General features: G+C 58.5%; 1 protein-coding gene across 1 annotated transcript; it reads right to left on the bottom strand.

Moving 5' to 3' along the window:
• Nucleotides 1-282: 282 nt before the first annotated feature.
• Nucleotides 283-13,273, bottom strand: MTCH1 (mitochondrial carrier 1). The gene is made up of 12 exons (XM_064173794.1): nt 13,023-13,273; nt 12,230-12,314; nt 10,549-10,655; nt 10,082-10,159; nt 8,803-8,860; nt 8,308-8,359; nt 7,027-7,086; nt 4,327-4,420; nt 3,949-3,996; nt 3,695-3,762; nt 2,584-2,659; nt 283-1,904 (listed from the first exon to the last, which is right to left on the bottom strand). Exons 1-12 carry the CDS (start codon nt 13,233-13,235, stop codon nt 1,830-1,832), a joined length of 1,014 nt encoding a protein of 337 aa, XP_064029864.1. The 5' UTR covers nt 13,236-13,273; the 3' UTR covers nt 283-1,829.
• Between the last annotated feature and the right edge of the window lie 2,099 nt (nt 13,274-15,372).

Raw genomic sequence — 15,372 nt, 5'->3', positions numbered from 1 at the left:
GAATTGCTCAGGGTCAATTTCAACTGTAAATCCCTACTTTGGTGTATATTGCTTCAAGCAGCCAAGCCCACAGCTGCCTCCACCTTCCCACTCCAGGTGCACCCAGTGCAGTTTGCTCGGCCTAAACCTGCCAACTTTGCACGGGGGTGAGGAAAACCAGAGGGAATCTGAGTTTGCAGCCACTGGATTAGCTCCTGCTTTGGGGAAGAAACCCAAGAAGTGCCTGCTTTAAACTGAAACCTTCCTATTGTGCAGGGAAGCAAAAGAAGAAAGAGCCCAGAGTTGTTGTTTTAGAGCTGTATTTTGGAGCATCATTAAATCCTCTCTGAGATAATCTCTGGTGTTAGGGAACGGGGCCATGCATTATTTAACTGCTGTTACTGTAACATAAACGGGACGGGAGGGAGGACAGACAGGACCCACTTCACGACACCAAAGGGAGCTGGGTGGGGGCTGTCGGTCCCAGTATGCACCAGCACTGTCCTGCAAGCCCTGGCTGGGAGGTGTGGATCAAACCTGTCTGATGGAGGAGAACACCCTGTGAGGTGGCAGGTTGGGGGCCACAGGGGACCAGGAGGAGATGTGACCTCGGTTGCTGCAGCAACACAGGAGAACCGACTCAAGGACCCCCAAACACCTCTTTCCAGGGAGAGCAGCAACACCTCTGTGCAGAAGACTGCTTCGTGGGGGAACTAAACCAGGGGGACACTGCCTGGCTGCCCTGCCAGCACAGACTGGTGCAAAGTAACTCCTTCCCTGGGCAGCTGAGTTTAAAACCAGCCCTGCTGCCACCATGAGCTCTGCTACACAAGGCTCAGCCACGCTCCCGTGTGCATGAGGAGCCCTCGACCCCGACACCTTGCAGCCCTTTGGCCAGCTCAAGTCTTCTTCCTTTATGCCAGATGGCAATGGACTGAGCCCTCCTGCAAGCAGATCCCATGCAGCACCTCAGCACCACAACACATGGCTCCATGTCCCTCGGCAAAGGGGCGAAGCTGGGGGTCAGCAGGAGCCTGCTGCTGGCACAACTGCACAGTGTGAGTGTCCCCAGCCCAACCTAGGACCCATCTGCTTGCCCAGGGCACACCTAGCACAGCAGCTCTGATGGGTGTATCCTGAACACAGCCTGTCCTGCTGCAAAAACCCTTCCCAAAAGAGCTGCCCTCTGCACTGCACATCCCTCCCCACGGGCTCCCTCCATGCCCAAGCCCCAGCACCCCCTGGAGCTGAGCCACAGCTGCCCCTTTGGGACTGCACTGCCCTGCAGTGGAACTCTGCTTCCCTTTTCTGTTCTGCTGCTGCAATTTCCCTCTCCTGCCCAGGGAAGGTGGAGTGCTCCCCAGTGCTCATGTACCCTCAAAACCTTACCTATGGGTCCCAGGGTTGATCCTGCCCTGCCAAAGTTTGCCCTCTCCAAAAGAAGGAGGTGGGAGGTTGGCCCAGCTGGCATCTCGGCTCTCCTGCTGCTTCTCAGCCGGGGCTGAACGAAGCAGTCTTTTGTCCCTGCACCTGGGGGCTGGCTCCTGTCGTACCTGGGCATTTTCTGCTCTCCTGGGCTTCCCTAGAGACTCCAGAGCTACAGCCTGGACCAAAGAGACCAGACCACACCCTGCTGCCCTCTCAGCCACACATCATGGTCGAGACAGCCACGAGGACGGAGCTTTGGTCCAGCTGGAGCCCGAAGCCAGATGTCCAGAAGCCTCTTTGCTGGAGAGGAGATGTCTTGCTCTGGCACCAAGGACTTTGGATCATAAAGGAAAAGCAGACACAGATTGGAACAAGCTGAGGATTTCTGGAGCAGTCCAAGGCCAAGCCCTCGCCCTGCCGGCTCAGTCGGAGGGGAAGCAGCCGGCTGGCATGGGCGCCCTGCGGAACAGCAGGCTGGAGCCACGGAACAGCTGCCCCTGGAGAGGAGAGAGCAGAGGGTCAGGGCAGCCGTGCCAAGATCTGGCTGGGCAACTGCAGCTGCTTTAGCAGGGACTGACTCATGCAAGGCCTGACCACCCTGGGCTGCTGCAGAGCAGGAAGTGGAGTTTCAGCCCCATGGGCACTGGAGTCTGGCATCTGCCCCTGCACAACCAAAGGAGAGGGGCAGAGCCACCTTCCAGAGAAGCCGTGGAGGCTCCAAGGCTGGAAGTATTCAAAGGCAGGATGAGGCTTTGAGCAACCTGGGCTAGTAGGAGGTGTCCTTCCCTGTGGCAGTGAGTTGGAACTGGATGGTTTAAGGTCCCTTCCAACCCAAAGGGTTCTATGAAGATCAAATCCTCTCCTAATTTTTCTGTGTGAGGAAGGGATGTGCACATACATCTGTGTGGTCCTGTGCTGCTCCCACACATGCCCTTGATACTGCTAACCACAGAGTGAGCTGAGGTGCAGAGCCACTCTGCTGCATGCAATGCACTGGTTCAAAGTCTGCAGGCTGTAAGCCCTGGGCATGTAACGGGCAGAGCACTACTGCCAGGCCTGGGACCAGTGTGCCAGAACAGAACTGGAGGGATGGAAACAGGTTACAGAGCACACCAAGGATGTGGCAGCTGGAAGGAGCAGAAGGAGCCCAAAGCCCTGTGTGTCTTGCTCCCTCACCTGAGCACTGAGATGCCTCCAGCAGTGGAGCCAGGATGTGAACACAGGAGCGTAGGGGGGGAGGCCTGCACGCAACCTGCATGGCAATGAGAAAGAGCTGAGATGGGCTCTGCCACCTTACCCAGACAGGTAACACAAGAGCAGCAGGAAGAGTGAGTGAGGACACAGAAACTGTGTCCACCCTGGGCTGGCAGCCAAACCAGCAGCTCAGTATTTACAGTGCAGCAGATCATGGAGATGCCCTTGGAGCGTACAGACACGGAGAGGTTCTGGGACAGCCCAGGACAGCAGCACCATGGGGCTGTGCCTACACCTTCAGGAGCCAGCAGATGCCCAGCAAACACCACACCAGTGGCTTACATCCAGTCCCATCCCATAAATACAGATGCAAAAGACTTCCTGCAGGACTGGGACTGAGAAGGCAAGCCTGAGCCTGGGCCTGCTCCTGTCTGCCCCCACTGCCACCCACTGAGGTTGTTTGGGCTGGGAAAGAGGAGGCTGAGGGCAGACCTCACTGCTCTCTACAACTCCCTGAAAGGAAGGGGGAGTGAGGTGGGGGTTGGGCTCATCTCTCTAATGGTAGGTGATAGGACAAAGGGAAATGGCCTGAAATTGTGCCAGGGGAGAGTTAGGTTGGATATTAAGAACAGTTTGGAACAGGCTGCCCAGGGAGGTGCTGGAGGCAGGCACGGCACATGGGACAGGGCTTAGTGACCATGGTGGTGCTGGGCTGATGGCTGGACTCAGTGATCTCAGAGGTCTCTTCCAACCCAAACTATCCCATGGCTCTATGATTAAGAGCTTTGCTTTCCCTCGTGTTGCTCCCTGAAGCCAGCAGGGGCCTTGGATCCCTTCTGCCTCCAGTCTAGCTCCTATCAGACCACATCACCACAGTTCTGCTTCTCTCCACTTGAGCTTTTCCACTGCTCTTGTCTGTGCCCTCTGATCTGAAGTTATAAGCAACCTGGGACAGGAAACGAGGCAGCTCCACGAGGTGCCAGAGAGTTTATGGCTCTGTATGAAAGCTTTATGATCCTTAGCAGAGGATTCAGACAAGGAGGGGCTGGAAGAAAGGAAGGGAAAGCCTCAGATCTCGGTGTGAGAGACATACCCACAGTTGTTGACTGCCATGAGATCTCCCACAAGAAGGAATGGGTAGGTCAGCATGCTGACAGCGATCTGAAAGCACAGAAACCCAGCAGCCCCTCTGTGTTCAGCACATCAGAACAGCTCTTCCCAGCTCTTTGCCTGCTAGTAAAGTTATCCTCATCTTTGGAGGCAAGTTAGAGAGCAGGCTTCCCCCCCAGACCAGGAGCTCTCAGCCCACAGGTGGCAGGAGAAATGGGATGGCAGCTGCCTACGTACCCCCATCACGAACTTCGTGTAGCTCCGGATCACCGATGCCTGGCTGAACTGCAAAGAGAAGCCACAGGCATTGTGGGGGAGGGGGACAACACCAGGCTGTCACTGTCACTGCCTGACATCCCTCTGAACCCCAGGTGAAGGCAGAAAGCAATAATCACACTGCATCCCAGCTGGGAAGTTAGCAAACCTGATGCCCCAAACTGCAGCTGAAGCACGGCCCTGAGCAGCCAGGGCATCTCCAGCACCTTTGCAGTGCCCTACCCAAAGCCCAGGGCCTGTTTTTTTCGTTCAATCAGCCACAAACCTCCCCTGAAGCCCTCACAGCTGTGGGTGCTTGGTACAGGTCTCCCAGAGCCTCCAGCAGGCCCTTCCACTCACGTTATCGTCCACCGCGTAGGTGTTGATGAAGTGAGCCAGGAGGTTGCAGCACCAGAGGAAGATGACATCCCCCAGGACGTGAGGGACCAAACCCCTGCAAGGGCAAAAAACAAAGCACATGAGGTGCAGAAGGGTCCCAGTGCAGAGCAACCTCCTCACCTCCAAAATGCATCTCTCCTGTGGGAGGAACTGAAGGCAGAGGGGGGAGGTTTGCCAGCTCTGCCAGTCTCCAGCCACGGCCCCAGCTGTGCTGCCAGCTGCTCCAGCTGTGCTGGGCTGGGGGACAGTTTGGATCTCTCCTTTGGGCAGGACTAGGCCAAACCTCCTTGTTCTAGCCCAAGCCCTCCCTTGCCCAGTTCCTGCTCTGAAATTCAGGTGAGACATAATGAAGAAGTCTCCATGAAGCTTCCTGGGCAGATGCTCTCCCGGGTGCAGAGGGAGGAGTTCATCTCTTCCTGGGACCTCCATGCCAAGGAGCTCAGCTCTCCGTGCAATCTCTCCTCTGACAAGTTACAATGAGGAGGATTCCTCCTGCAGAACCTGCTTTACTGTGAGATGGGATTAACTGGGGGCAGCACTCCAGTCCCTCTGCTTTCCCCAGCCCCAGTGCTGGGGAGCTGGGACAAGCCACCAGGCTGGCCACAGGCAGCAGTTTTGGAGCCCAGGGAACATCTTTCCATGTGAACCCGAGGAGGAACTTTTTCCCTGTGAGTGTGACAGAGCCTGGCACAGGCTGCCCGGGGGGGGTGCAGTCTCCTCTCTGGAGAGAGTCAAGAACCATCTGGATGCATTCCTGTGTGATCTGCTCTGGGTGGTGCTGCTCTGGCAGGGGGCTGGGCCAGATGAGCTTTCAAGGTCCCTTCCAGCCCCTGACATTCTGTGACTCTCTGATTCTGCCTTTCTGGCCTTTTAGCAGGCAGGAGACTGCTACAGACAGGAGAGGAAGCAGGAGAAATCCATCCCCTGCAAAGTCTCTCTGCAGATAGGCAGAGCCCCAGAGCACTCTGCTGCTGCTGCACAGGGGATGTGAGGCCAGGAGGAGTGAGAGCTCCACAGTGACTTTGAGGGAGTGGCTGTGTTTGGGGTGCTTCAAGAGGGCTGAAGGCAGAGGAGCAGCAGTTTGGTCCCTCAGATGCAGTCTGTGTGCCCCCCATGGCACTGTGATTTCCTAGAGGGGCTGCAGAGCCCTCCTGAGACACTCTGGGCCTTTCCTGTGAGCTATTCAGTTTAATTAGGCTACCAACAGGGTTTATTTAAGGTGGAGGAAGGGAACGTGGCAGCTCCTTTCACATCATTTCCTCAGGAGGTGGAGGAGAGGGAGGGCTGCTGGGCAGTGTGCTGTGGCTGTGTCTGCACAGCAGCAACATCCCAGAGGAAGCTGAGCAGGTTTGGGGCTGCAGAGCTCAGCAGAAGAGCTGTGGGCTGCAAGAGGAAGAGGCAGTGACACTGCCTGCTGGAGTCCCTGCAGACTCCCTGTGGTTGCTCACCTCTTCCTGATGTGTTGATGTGCAAAAGAAGGGTGACAGAGCTGGTGAAGGGCCTACAGCAGCAGTCTTGGGAGTGGCTGAGGGAACTGGGCTTGGTTAGCCTGGAGAAAAGGAAGACCAGGAGAGACCTCAATGCTCTCCACAGCTCCCTGCAAGGAGGCTGGAGCCAGGTGGGGGTTGGTGTCCTCTAAGGAACAAGTGGTAGGCCCAGAGGAAACGGCCTCAGCCTGCACCAGATGTTTAGGTCGGCCATGAGGAACAGTTTCTGCCCCCTGAGGCCTGGCCCAGGCTGCCCAGGGCAGTGGTGGAGTCCCCATCCCTGGATGAGTTTCAAAGCCCTGGAGATGTGGTGCTGAGGGCCATGGGTTGGTGGTGCCCTGGCACTGCTGGGCTGAGGGCTGCACTGGATCATCCCTAAGGTCTCTTCCAACCTAAATGATTTTTCAGCTGGAGGCCTGAATTTTGTGACAGCAGAGCCAAAGGCATCAAGCCTGAAAACACCTCCTGAAATTTGAGAGCTCCCTTCACTGCCATCCAGAGCACCAAGCTAAGTCCCCTCCCCACCGGGGGCAAGGGCTGCAGGGGGCTCTGCTTTTAGATAGAGGTGGGGGAAAGGCAGGAAGGGTTCATGCAGGTGTTCAGCAGAAAGGCATCCCCCAGACTCCCACTACAGCCATCAGTCCTCCTGGTCCAGCCTGGAGGCTCCTTTCAGCTCCTCCTGGAGCAGGCAGCAAGGGCAGGGCAGTGCCCTGCTCCTGCCAACCAGCAACCCTGCTGCCAGCAGGAGCCACCTGCTCACTGCAAGCCCCCAGGGCACTCTTCTGAGGAATGTGCTCCTCAGCCAGGCCCTGGCTTCTGTTTCAACAAGGGGGCTCATTGTGGCACTCCATCTTGGGGCCTGGTGCACAAACAAATGCTTGGGAGGGCCCCTCCGGGAGGCACAAAGAAGCAGCAAGGGAGAGGGAAAGGTAAGGAGAGCTGCAGGCTTCCCCTGGGCCCTGCAGGTTTGACTGAAGAGAGCATCTAGGGCAAGCTCCGCGGCGGGCAGGGAGCACTGCCCAAGGCACAGATTTCACCTGGGCCCAGGGCAGTGGTGCCAGATCCTGCTGCCAGGGGAGGGAGCCCAGCACTGCTGCGAGGCTGGCAGAGGGGCCAGGAGCTCATCAGGGCCCTCAGGCTCCGGGAGAAGAGGTGTGACCAGCAGCTCACTTACACGAAGAAGCCCAGGATGCCTTCCTCCTTAAAGATCCTGCCGATGGCACTGAAGACTCCGCTGCGAGAGAGGAAAGCAGCTGTGAGCCTGCAGGGGCTGCCCCAGCTCCGTCCCACGCAGCTGCACCAGCCCTCAGCAGCCACGATGCCAGCAATGCAGCTCTGCTCTGCTCCTCCCCAGCCCACGAACCCATAAAGGTCCCTTCCAACAAAAGCCATCCCATGATGTTCTCCACCTCCACCTGATTTGGGTTGCTGGAGGCTGCTTTGAGGGGTCCCAGTGTGACCTGTGCAGTTGGTTATTTCCTCTCTCCCCACCTCCACTCTGGCTGATGTGTGCCTGATGGCTCTGCAGGTATTACCAGACATGAAGCCACTCAAACACTGCATCCCTTGGAGCTCCAGCAGCATCCAAACCTCACTGCTGCCACTGCTTCCTCCTCTGCCAGACAGGTCCCACACTCAGATCTTCTCTCCACTCTCCCTCACAGAATGGCTTAGGTTGGAAGGGATCTGAGAGATCATCTACTCCACCCTCCCTGCCACGGGCAGGGGCACCTCTCAGCTACATTCTTGCTCATCCAGCCTGGCCAGGGAAGGTTGAGTGAGCCCCTTGAAACCAGCTCTGCAGGGAACCATCTCTTGGAGGTTCATCCCAGTTCCTCACATGGGCTCAGAGATCTCAGAGGCCTTTTCCAACCCAAGCAACTCCAGGATTCTGTCTGCACTTTGCCAGCCTTCAAGGACACCTGGGACAGCACTCAGCTTGCTGACAGCAGTTTAAATGCTGGAGCTGGGACAGCTGTGCCTGACTGTGTCAGTACATGTGTCACACATGAGCCTGCTTCTCAGCCCAGCAAGCCCAGGAGCTCGGGCTGGCAGTGGTGGCTCAGCTGCCATCGGCTCTAGCATCCTTTCCAGTGCAGTTCTGCCCTGCAGAGAGGCAGGGATTAATGGAAAAGACTTGGGACAACTCTTGCAGAACAGCAGGGCTGCAGCAGCCCTTCATATTCCCTCCTCTGCCTCCTTGGAGACCTCCCTTTCTCTGAAGGCCCAAAGCAGAGAGGCAGCAGAGCTGCTGTGTGACCAGCAAGGAGTGTCAGAGGTCCCCAGAGCCTCCCCACCCCCCTGAAACCTGCAGTCCACCACCCTCTAACCACACCTCAGAGCCAGACCTCCCGGGTTGCCATTTCCCCCACTGCACCTGGGCACAGCCTGGCACAGCTGCCTCCCAGACTCAGCCTTCTGTGCACCCAAAGCCTGCACAGCTGCAGCCACTCACCTGTATTTGACTTCCCGGCCCACAAACTGGACCATGCAGCGCATGGAGATCACTGGGGAGAAAGAAACACAGAGGCTGACAAAGGGACAAAGGCAGCCTGGGCAAAAGAAAACGGGACCTGACCCTTCTGCCCTCCCTTCCCTCAACTCTCAGCACCTGCAGACCCTCCCAGAGGTCCTCATCACTGCAGGACAGGTTAGAAACCAGTGCCCTCCCCTGTGCTGGAAGTCCTGGGGAGGATTTCTGGCCCTAACCCCAAGGAGATCCCTCAGACAAGCTCCTGGATGAATGGGAAGAGAGAGAACCTCCTCAGCTGGGTTAGCCCCTGGTGGTCACCCCCGGAGTCAGCAACACTCAGCCCCACATGTGCCCTGCTGGCCTCGTAGGATCGATGGTTTAATCAGAAGCCATTTCTGTCAGAACCAGCTCAGGGAAAGGGTTCTGGGGGAGATCCTCAGTCCAGAGAGGGCTGCCAAGCAGTGGGACAGGACTCACCATGCAATGGATGTGAGACAACTCGGGACATGCACTGCATCATCATCTCATGAGATGTCTGGGGAGAAAAAACCCACATGAGAAGCTGCCCTGCTGCACCTGCACAGGCCAGGCCCTTCCCTCAGCACAGCCAAACCCATTCTGGGTCCCTCCTGAAGTCTGTTGTTGATGGCAAACTTCTGTTCCTATAAAAGATGTCACAGTGGCTACCCAACAGCACAACCTTTTCACCCAGAGTTTCTCAAATCTCAGCCACAGGCCACAGCTGAAGCTTCCTTTGCTTTCCAGGCACACAGAATCATCACCTGCCATACAATCAGACTGGCTTGGGTTGGAAGAGATCTTCAATATCATCTAGTCCAAGCCCCCTGCTATGGACAGGGATCCACTGGGTGCAATCCCAAGCACAGCTCCAGGCTGGGTGGGGAATGGCTGAGAGCAGCCCTGAGGAACAGGCCCTGGGGGTCTGGGCTGATGCAAAGCTCAACAGGAGCCTGCAGTGTGAGTGCAGCCCTGACACAACCCTGTGCTGGGCTGCAGCAAGAGCAGTGTGGGCACAGGGCAAGGGAGGGGATTCTGCCCCTTGGCTCTGCTCTCCTCAGACCCCACCTGCAGTCCTGGGTGCAGTTCTGGAGCCCCCAGCACAAGCAGCACATGGAAGTGTTGGAGCCAGTGCAGAGGAGGCCACCAAGATGCTGAGGGCTGCAGCAGCTCTGCTATGAGCACAGGCTGAGAGAGTTGGGGCTGTGCAGGCTGGAGAGGAGAAGGCTTGAAGGAGACCTTGGAGTGGCCTTGCAGGGTCTGAAGGGGGCTAGAGGAGGGCTGGGGAGGGACTATTGACAAGGTCTGGGAATGCCAGGAGGAGGAGGAATGGGTTTGAAGTGGCAGAGGGGAGATTCAAACTAGATGCTAGGAAGCTCTTTGCAGTGAGGGTGGTGAGACACTGGCACAGGTCGGCTAGGGAGGCTGTGATCTTTGATCACATTGGGTGCTTCTGTGCTCCACAACCTCCCTGGAGGTGTTCAGGACCAGGCTGGATGAGGCCTTGAGGGACCTGTTCTAGTGGGAGGTGTCCCTGTCTATGGCAGGAGGTTAGAACTGCCTGAGCTTTGAGGTCCCTTCCAACCTAAACCATTCTATGAGTCTATGATTCCACTAAACCAGGGTGCCCAAGGCCCCCTCCAACCTGACCTTGAACACCTCCAGGGGTGAAGCATCCCCATCCCCAGTGTCATCTCCCTCCCCAGTCACTCACTACTGTGCAGCATCCACTTCCCACCTCTTTCACCACTTTCCTGAGGGAGGTCTTCACATCATCCTTGTTAGAAACATGCTCCATGTCCTCCAGTGGGAAGGCCTGAGTAGGGAGAGAAGAAACAGAAGGTCAGAACTGATGGAGATACAGAGCAACAAAGCCTCAGTGTCTGAAGACAGGAGACCATGAGCAGCTGCACTCTGGGTGGGAGGAGAAGAAACCCAAGCAAGGAGGAACACAGGGGAGGAGGATGGAAGGAAAAACAGGGGAAGAGGAAAACTGCTGAACACAGATTAAAGGCAAAGTGTTGTTCAGATGAAAGTGTATCTGTGCTGCAGGACTACCCCAGCCTTGGGAGATGGAGAGGGATGGATGCTTTATTCCTCTCCAAGAAGTGGTGGCTGGGTGCAGGCCCAGGCAGGCTCCTTGGCTGCCCTGCAGCAGCAGCAGGACGCTGACTGATGCCGAGAGAAGCCGACCTTGACCTTTACCTTCTTCACGCTCCCCCTGGTGATGGTTGATAAAGTGCTGGAGATGAGGCGAGGAGTAAGACCACGGAAGAGGCCTCTTTTCCCATCCACTTCCACGATGTGTCTGGCTGGGGAAGAAAACATCAGGCTGCTGTCAGCTGGGAAGGGGCCAGCTGGTGAGGAGCATCCCAACCACCTCCAGCAGCAGCTGAGAGCACAGCACAGCAGCTGCCCTGCACTCCCACCCAGACTGATTTATTCTAAGTCCTGAGGAAATCTCCTTCAGGGTGCAGAGAATCCAGAAGTATTCCCTGCCTCATCTGCCCAACCTGGAAGGACAGCTCCAGCATTTGGGGCTACTTCTGCCCTTGCCATGGTTTTGCTCACTTGGAAGGGCTACAAGGTGATTTGGACTGAACTGGGGTAGGGAGGGATCACCTCATGTGTTGTGTGGTCTCACCTCCTCCCTCTGCTCCAGGGGGTTAGACTCAGGGCTAATATGGATCTCACCAAGCCAGGTTCAGTCCCTGCCCCCCCACCTCCACTGCCACCTCCAAAGCTCCTTAGGGCTCCAGCCAACAGATCCAATGCATCCCTGACACAACGAGCTGGAAAACAACCTACGACCTACTTCTGCCAGGCACCCAGGGACAGAGCCTCAAGCGGTGCCAGGGCAGGTTCAGGCTGGATATTAGGGAGAAAGTCTTCATGGACAGAGTGATTGGCACTGGAATGGGCTGCTCAGGGAGGTGGTGGAGGCCCCATCCCTGGAGTGCTGAAGAGGAGGCTGCATGAGGCACTCAGTGCCAGGGGTTGGTTAATCAGAGGGTTGGGCTCCATGATCCTGGAGGTCTCTTCCAGCCTGGTCAGTGCTGTGATTCTGTGGTTCTGTGCCCATGGCTGCCAACTGGCCAAGCTGCAGCTGTCCCTGCTGGCTGCAGGGTGTTGGCCTAGATGACCTTTAAAGGTCCCTTCCAACCCTTTCTCAGACTCTGTCTGCTCTTGCCCTCCCTCCTGTTGTCCCATGCAGTGCCAGGGATGTTCTGCACATCTCCACACACCTTCCAAAGGGCAGCACCAGAGAGTATCCAGCCCCAGGTGTCCCAGGATGGGACTGAAGTGCTCTCCCCCTGCTCCTGTGCTGGGTCCCTCTCCAACCCCATGGCTCCAGCTGTCTGAGATCTGCCCAGCTCTGCTGTCAGGAGCCTGTACCCCCTTTGCCCACAGGCACAGGGCATTCAGCCACCCTGCTCCACTCACACAGAGGCAAATGATTTCCTTCTAAACGTTTCACTTTGCCCTTTCTTGGCATTTCTGTCCCCTCAGGGCTCCATCTACAACACAAACAGGCAGGGCAGTGGCAGAAGCTATTGCAGGGCTGGCTGGTAGCACAGAAGGGTGCTTGGCCACCTCAAACACCCCCAGGCCCCTCCACTCTGATCCCTCCCCCCCACGGTGGTGCACACCCAGAGCAATGTGCCACGGGAAGGAGATGCAGCACCAGCACCAGGGGCATCACTGCCTTGTCTTCAGCAGCAGCTAGGTAGATGTGGTGGCCTTGCAACTGGTTGTAGTGGTTTACATCTCACTGGAGCCACAGGATGATCCCAAGGGGATGTGCTGGGGCTCAGCTCAGCTGACCTGGCAGCTCCCACCCCGTTCTGGGGCAGGAGGCTGTGCTGGCAGGGCAGGAGGTTCTCACCGTAGGTGAAGAAGCCAGGCAGGTACAGGACCTTCCTCCCCAGCACGTTTCTTCCAACAACGGGAGGTAGTGGCTCATGCCCAACCTGCCAGGAGAACCCCCATCAGCACGACCCTGCCCCTGTCCCAGCGCTCCCAAAGCCCCCAGGCCACACTGCCCCCATCCCGGTGCCCACCAGCTGCCAAAGGGCCCTGCCCCCCTCCCCCCAAACACGTGGCGATGCCACGGCAGGGGCAGTCCCTTCCCACCCTGCTGAGCCCCCACAGCATGTACCTTACAGAGGAGCCCCCACTGCAGCAGCCATCCTCGTCCCCCCCTCGTTTTATAAGGGTCCCCATCCCCCAGGGTGCCCCCAGCCCCTGCCACAGGAGGGGATGCTGATGTCCCTGCCATGAAGCAGCCCCCACGGCATGGGGGTCCCCACCCCTCCATTACACAGGGGGTGGATCACATAGGGGGTCCCATTACAGCGGGGAGGGGTCCCATTCTGGGGGGTATCCTCCTGCTCCTGTCACACAGCAGCCACCACTGCACAGCTGCCCTCCCCCCCCCCGAGATAAGGGGACCCTGTGCAGGGCTCTGCAGGGAGCTCCCCATGCAGGGGGGTCCCTCCCCCGGTCTGCAGGCGCCCACTGTGCCCCACGTACAGTGGTGCTCGGCAGCGGGGCAGGGGAGCTGCCTCTATGTCTATGCACATAGGGGCCCCCTCCTTGCACTGCATGGGGGTCCTGAGCCCCTGGCACACGCTGGGCTCCCATCCGCCCCTCTCCGCCTCCCCCCGGCGGCCCCGGACCTGGACGAGCAGCTTGACGTAGAGCAACGGGTGGCTGGCGGCGGCGAGCCCGGCTCCGAGCACCACGAACAGCCCCTCGGCGCCTTCGGCCCGGGCGTCTCCCCCCGGTCCTGTCTCCGCCGCTGCCCCCCCGAGGCCTGGAGCCGTCTCCTCCGGCAGCCCCGAGGCACCGCCAGGGGGCGCTCGCGTCGCCGGGGGCAGCGGCACCGCCATGGCCCCGCCGCCGCCACTGCGCCTGCGCCGCCCCTCGGGGCGTTCATGCGTCATTGCGTCATGGCGTCATTGCGTCACCGCGGAGGGTGGGGCCATTGCGGGCGGGGCGGGGAGCGGCCGTGGGGCAGGGAGCGGGCGGCAGGGGCCGGGACTGGGCTTGGAGGAGGCAGCGAGGCCGTGGGGCACAGGGAGGAGCGGCTGAGGGAGCTGGGGGGGTGCAGCCTGCAGCAGAGGAGGCTCAGGGCAGAGCTCATTGCTGCCTGCAGCTGCCTGCAGGGAGGCTGTAGCCAGGTGGGGTTGGGCTCTGCTGCCAAGCAGCCAGCAGCAGAACCAGGGGACACAGCCTGGAGCTGTGCCAGGGCAGGGCAGGGCTGGATGTTAGAGGAAGTTCTTGCCGGGGTGGAATGGGCTGCCCAGGGAGGTGGTGGAGTCGCTGTCCCTGGAGGTGTCGAAGAGGAGGCTGCATGAGGCACTTAGTGCTGAGCACAGGGGCACAAGAACCTCCCTGCTCCTGCTGCCCACACTGCTCCTGAGCCAGCCCAGGATGCCATTGGCTCTGCTGCCCACCTGGGCACTGCTGCCTCAGCTTCAGCTCCTCTCTCCCAGCACCCCCAGGGCCCTCTCTGCCTGGCTGCTCTCAGCCACTCAGTCCCCAGCCTGTAGCTGCTTGGGGTTGTGGCCAAAGTGCAGAACCCTGCCCTTGGCTTTGTTCAGTCTCATCCCCTTGGCCTCTGCCCACCCATGCAGCCTGGCCAGGTCTCTCTGCAGGGCTCTGCTCCACTCCACCAGCTCCACAGCTGCTCCTAGCTTGGTGCCAGCTGCAAACTCACTGCTGCTGACTCAAATCTCCTGGTCCAGATCATCAATAAAGATACTGAACAGGACCGAGCCCAGCACTGATCCCTGTGGGGCACCCAGGGCACCCCAGGCTCCAGTTTGGGGTGGGACACAGCCTACCCTATTACTGGGGGCTCCCAGCAGATGGGCACATGCCTGCTTGTACCCTTACATGACACCTGTGCTGCTGTTCTGGGCTTGGTGATGCCCCAGGTTCAGCCCATGTGGCAAGACACCCCCAGGACTGAACACATTCCCATGTCTCCTGCTTGCAACCTGCTGTGCCTCCTCTTTGCCTTTTGAGGCCAACCCAGAGGCAAGCTCTCCTGCCACAGAAAGCTCAGCAGATGATCTCTGCCTTGTGCCAATCCTCATCCCCAAACAACACCCTGGGGCCCAGAAACACCTTAAAGCAGAGAGAGGGAGAGAAGAAGGGAGAGAAGCCATCACCACCTGCCCCTGCACCTCCTTTACACCCAGGACTTGCTCCCAGCCAGTGCCATGGAGGAAAAGGCAAATAACCTCCAGGGGGTGTGGGACCTCGTGGCTGAGTTTGAAGAGCTCTGGTAAGGAGGGAGGCTTCTGGGTGCTGTGGGTGTGTTCAGGCTCCAGGTGGTGTGGGGTTTGGAAGGAAGGAAAACCACCATGGAAGTGGTGTGGGGCTGTGGAGAAGCTGAGTAGGGGATTTGCTGTTCGAAGCCCTCAGGTCTGCTCTGGTGTCTTCCTCATGGACAGAGGTCTGAAAGCCTCAGCAGGATGGGACTGACCTCTCTGGAGGTGTCTGTGCCTGGCTGTGGGCTAAATTGTGGCCTGCTGGTTAGCTCCCTGCCAGGCCCTTGGGTGAGTGCTTATCCCCTGCTGCTGAGGCAGAAGGGTTTGGGGTTGCCAGTGGGGCAGGAGTCTTCACTGGAAATTCACTGTCTCAGTGACTGGGAGGATGCAACCTCAGGCAGCAGCCTGACACCACCCAGTGAAGGAGAAGAGCAAGGTCCTTGTGGGCTGCATGGCAGCCCTGCAGGACAGCTCCTGCTCTGGGAGCCTCAGCTGGGACCCACCGACAGTGTGTGCCAGGATCAGGGCTAGGGCATCTGCCTTGCCCTAGTGCAGAAGTCATTCCAAGGCTTGGGGCATGTCTTCATAAAGATGTGCAGGGTGAGAGCCAGGAGCCTGGAACCAGGCTCTGCTGGGTGATGCCCAGTGCCAGGACAAGGGGCACTGGGTGGGAGCTGAGGCATAGGAGGCTCCACATGAGTCTGAGGAGGACTTTCTTCCCTGTGAGGGTGACAGAGCACTGGCACAG

Source organism: Pogoniulus pusillus, chromosome 39 (genome assembly GCF_015220805.1).
Source record: "Pogoniulus pusillus isolate bPogPus1 chromosome 39, bPogPus1.pri, whole genome shotgun sequence".
NCBI classification, from domain to species: Eukaryota; Metazoa; Chordata; class Aves; order Piciformes; family Lybiidae; genus Pogoniulus; species Pogoniulus pusillus.
This window is presented reverse-complemented; position numbering and strand designations above follow the sequence as displayed.